Raw genomic sequence first — 5376 nt, forward strand, 5'->3', positions numbered from 1 at the left:
TTTAAGTATGAAATTTCTGTTGAAAATAAAAATATATATTGAATATATTCAAAAACTATGAAAATGCCTCATATGCTCTTCTAATTTACCTAAAAAGTAAAAAAACAAGTAAGAAAGTTACAGTCGAGTGTGCTCGACTATGAGATACCCGCTACCCATTTTTAATAAAGGCAAAATATTGCGGTATCATTTTCAAAATATACCGAAAATACTAAAAAAAATTCTTAAAATATACCAAATGGTATGTTTGGTATATCGATATAGTACACCATTCAAAATATACCATAAACGGCGCAATGTTCCAGATCTGCGTGCAAACATAACAAATGCTGTGGAAAAAAAATTATAGCTCTATCTCTTATAGTCTCTGAGATCTAGGTGTTCATACGGACGGACGGACGGACATGGCTATATCGTCTCGGCTGTTGATGCTGATCAAGAATATATATACTTTATAGGGTCGGAGATGCCTCCTTCTACCTGGTACATACAATCGCGAGTTGCAAAAGCCCCATTCAAACTGTACACATATAAAATATATAGTATGACATATGTGGTATATAGTAGTTATTATCTATAATCTGGATATACATAAATAGTTGATCAATAATAGGAATTATTATATGCCGTTATCGAATCTTAAAAAAATAACATTTATACACTCAGAATATATCTATTTATATATGTTTGCGTGTATATATACATATATATATAATTTAGAGCAGTCATCTTCTATGTGTGGTGGTCTACTCTGGCATCGGTTGCTTTGGTGTCGTCATCGGCTTGGGTTTGTAGCCAGCACTGCGCTGTTTAGGCTGCTTTGGCTAGCACATTTTTGGTCATGGCTTCAACGGGATGGAGGCGTTGCGACCCCCGCGACATGCCGCAGCTGACGGACAAGCGATGCGCCTCCAGGTGACTGAGGCGCTGCCTTCACGATCCCATCACGCTCTCGAGGAACGTGCGCTTATTGATGATCTTTGTTGTCGCAATCACAAACTGCACATTGTTGTCCTTCTGCGCCGCCAAGAATCGCAGCGCCGCAATCTCCGCAAACGTACAGCCGCCCACGAAAAGCACGAGTACCACACGTCGCGCATGCAACAACGATGTCTCGCTGGGCGTGCCGCCGCCCCCATGACGTCCCCGGATGCCAATTAGAGGCACTTGGAAGTCCTCGAACGTCGGGCCGGGCAGATTGTTGATCTGGCTCTTGAGCGTCTGCCAACCAAGCGGCTGCAGCGAGTGCTCGACGAGGCGAGCGGTCAACGGAGCATAGAAGCTGTGCACGTAGCTGATGTCCTTGGGATTAACCTCGACGCTGTCGTCCACGGTCAGGTGAAGTGTCTGCAAAAAAGGTTGGATTGTTTTAGCTAAAGTCTACAAAAGTCTAATAAGCGTGGCAACTGCACGAATTGCTATAGCCAATTTTGGAAGATCTAAACACGGACTGTGGATGCTATAATCCCTAGATAATCACCTTGCGCAGCACGGCGTAAGCACGAGATTCGGTCTGGACATGCAGCAGACCCGCCTTCTCCAGATTGCTGATGGTCAGCAGCACCTCCAGCCCATAGACGTGGGCCAGCTTGAGCTTGTAATGGTAGAGCACACACTTCTTGAAACCGGAGGCGGCGGCGCACTGCAGACAAATCAGGCGCAGCACATTGCGCAGCTCCGAGCGGCGAGCAATGAGATCCTCAATGTACGCGCTCGACTTGTCGATGTCCGCACACACCATGAACTCCTGCTCGGCGGCGAGGTCATCGTTGAAGGCATCGCTCTTCAGCTGCTCATCGATCAGACCCGCGATGGATGTGTGATCCGAGGTGGCACGCTTCTGTTTCAGCAACTGTGGCATACGGTGGGCAAAGCTATAGATCTCCTTCACCGATTGCTGCTGGAAATTCAAATTCATCTGCTCCTGGATTTCCTTCGCCTTGCGCGCGAGCAGCATGCGCACCTCGTTAAAGTTCTTGTTGCGCAACTCTGCATACAGCTCCTCGCCCGAGTGCAGCATCAGCGTCTTGCACTGTCCTCTGTCCGACAGCAAGCGTTCCGACTCCTCAGCAGCACGGGCAGCAGTCGCAGCTGCGGACGACGAATTGACTGCATTGTAGGAGGGAAAATGCTCAGCGGGGAGCGTCAGTTGATTCTGTCGTATGCCATAGAACTCATCAATCAGTCCCTCGTATGTTAATTGGGTGGCCAGTGGCGACAGAAGATCGATGCCACGATCCAATAGAATGAGCTGATCGATGGCGCCCTTATCGCCGTTGTACAGTGACATCTCATCGATGGCCAGCTGCTTGGCATGATGCCACACCAGCTGCGCCTGCACACCCATGCCATAGATCTTGGGTATGCGTCCGTAGAGACGCTGCAGTTGCACCAATCCAATGGCTGCCTGATACAGCGCTGTGGTGTCGCCATCGATGCTGACATTACGATATGCATGCAGCATTTCCATGCTCACCACATCCGCATCAAGGGGCAGAAAGTTCCAGGGCAACTCCTCAAGCCGTCCAAAGGCGCCCATCACCTCTTTGTTCTCCAGCTGCTTGATGCACTGACACGAGCGCCGTGGCACGAAGAGAATGTGAAATTGCCGGCCATGTTGACTGTTGGTTTTCACATGCGCAACCAGCTGATCCATGAGCGCCACCTGTGGCCGTACAATGTACACAATGTTGTTTAGCTCCTTGGGGAAACGCATCTCCGGCTTAAGGGGCAACAAATCAATGGAGCGCTCTCTGAAGAGATTCGGTTTGGTCACCAGTTCGAGTGGCCCAATCATTGCCTCGTCCAGGACAATCACTTTGGAGCCATTGATGGCGTCGATCTGTTGCACCAGCTCGCGGCATGCGGACTCCTGCAGCAGTTGTAGATTGACGCGTTCACTCTTCAAGTGAGGAAACATAATTTGCTACGTTTGTTTTGTTGCTATGTACACTGTTTGTCTGCGAGCGAGCGACTTTGCAGCTGTCGTTGTGGATGGCGATTCGCTTTTTGTGGATGGGTGGCAAACTCTCTAGTTCTAGCTGTAACTGCAACTTGCAACGCCCACGTACCGACTGAGCGCTCACTCATTACTGTGCCCAAGCAAACAGCTGATAAGCAACTATAACAAGAATTAATAATAGCAATTCAATCTAAAAAAAGCTATGCGACTTTTGCAGAAACATTCAGAGTTCAAAAGAAATTTATATAAATCATTGCAACACAAGTATTTTCTAATCGTTAAAAATAACATCAAGATCAACCACAACAATGACGCTGCAATAATTAAAAAAATTCAACCAACCACACATAACAAATTTAACACAATTTAATACAAAACAAATATTACAACAAACAAAACAAAAACAAACAAGTTGGAAGGCTACAGTCGAGTGTGCTCGACTGTGAGATACCCACTACCCATTTTGAATAAAAGCAAAATAATACGGTATTATTTTCAAAATATACCGAAAATACTACTAAAATACTAAAATATACCAAATGGTATATTTGGTATATCAATATAGTACCACATTCAAAATATACCATAGACGGCATAATGTACCAGATTGTCGGCCAAAGCAACTAAGACCCCTAGTAAAATCGAGTGTTTAACGTGAGCACCTGCCATGTTGGCTTGATCTCACTAAGCCCGAGCTCAGGGATACAAATTAAGCGTTGATCAGCGCCCCCTTGGAATTCACCGCAGGTACACAATTGAAGAGCTAGTTGATTGTACTAGACACATCCTCCCATCTAAAACCTCTTCCGATTTTTGGTTATCGGCAACCGGTTGATCGTACGCAACTCCACGCTGAGTAAAAACCTCATTGTCCGCTTTGGACTAACCACAGCCACCACGATACTCCCCGAGGAGCCGCAACCAAATACCAGGACGGACAAAGTCGGCAGGCACCTGGTTAACCGTGGTACCAGAAACACACCTCGCCACTGGTAAGTGGCCACTGTGATGGTATTCTTTCTAACCCATCCACCTCCCAGCTGCCAATACACGGCTGAACTAAGTAAGTTGGCGTTTTTGCCCATACAAAAGTATTTCTTTAATACCTTCCACAATTTTTATCTGATCGCAATAAAAATTACAGGACTCATAAATACTATAGTTATTATTGTATACACATCAAAATCATCATCACAGCGTTAATTACGCTTGTTATTCGATTTTTTTGATTTTCGGGGGCGGAAGGGGGCGTGGTAAAAATTTGAAACAAACTTGATCTGCGTGCAAACATAACAAATGCTGTCGAAAATTAGAGCTCTATCTCTTATAGTCTCTGAGATCCAGGGTTTCATACGGACAGACGGACAGACGGCCATGGCTAGATCGTCTCGGCTGTTGACGCTGATCAAGAATATATATACTTTATAGGGTCGGAGATGCCTCGTTCTACCTGTTACATACATTTCCTGCCGGCACAAAGTTATAATACCCTTCTACCCTATGGGTAGCGGGTATAAAAACAAACAAGCTACAATTTTTTTCTGCTAACTTCGATTTGATGCGACACCCAAAGTTCCCTCCTCCAATCGATATTTGCCAGCCACCCAACCACGATACTATCTCATTACATAAGCACAAGATATTCAGTTGTATCTTCACAGAGTTTCGCCTAGAATCAAACATATTTCACTTGCCAATGACAGTTGCTGATATATCGAAGCCAAGCCAATCATTAGGCGTTTGATTAGCCCAAAGCTCATACATAAAACATGACTAAGATCATGATAATGATAATGATAATGGACAACTGCTGTCAATTGCCTAAATATTCGCGAAAAGTCTGCACAGTGGTTTAAAAACTTATAATTGCTACTTCAATGAAAAGCTTGAAGCAAATTATGAATTTTACAGATGCTAGTTGATTAATTCGGTTGCGATTCAAATAGAAAACTGTTTAATCATTTTTATCACCTTCTAATAATAAAATAATGTTATATGATATATGTATATTGTCAATATATCGTTCTTGCAGTTATAAAATATTACTCATTCATTTTAATTTTTAAAGACATCCTTAAATCAATTAAATAAATAAAATAAGAAAACATTTAATCTTTTTTACTTTTTCATTATTTATTTTTATTATATTTTCTTATTGAATTTACATAAGAACATTTGTTTTTTGATGACTTAAAATAATCTTTTATATTTCAATTTGAACAACTTCAATAAAATAAGTTGTATGATCTATCTAGTGGAATCCTTGCCTAAAATATATTAATAAAATATTTCTTAAGAAGGAAATTGTTTGTTCTTCATAAATTCTTATTAAAACTTTAGGTTATTGAATTGACATTCTTTTTTTGTATACAATGTATCACTTGTTAATCTCTCAACTAATAAAATAGTTTTGT

The 5376-nt window shown here is 42.7% G+C and overlaps 1 protein-coding gene across 1 annotated transcript; it reads right to left on the minus strand.

The window, feature by feature from the left end:
• Positions 1–578: 578 nt before the first annotated feature.
• Positions 579–2995, minus strand: LOC133845101 (vacuolar protein sorting-associated protein 33A-like). Its single transcript, XM_062279458.1, has 2 exons — positions 1481–2995; positions 579–1347 (listed from the first exon to the last, which is right to left on the minus strand). The coding sequence occupies exons 1-2, from the start codon at positions 2918–2920 to the stop codon at positions 934–936; spliced, it is 1854 nt and encodes a 617-aa protein (XP_062135442.1). The 5' UTR covers positions 2921–2995; the 3' UTR covers positions 579–933.
• Positions 2996–5376: the final 2381 nt, after the last annotated feature.

This window comes from Drosophila sulfurigaster, chromosome 3, assembly GCF_023558435.1.
Source record: "Drosophila sulfurigaster albostrigata strain 15112-1811.04 chromosome 3, ASM2355843v2, whole genome shotgun sequence".
NCBI lineage: Eukaryota > Metazoa > Arthropoda > Insecta > Diptera > Drosophilidae > Drosophila > Drosophila sulfurigaster.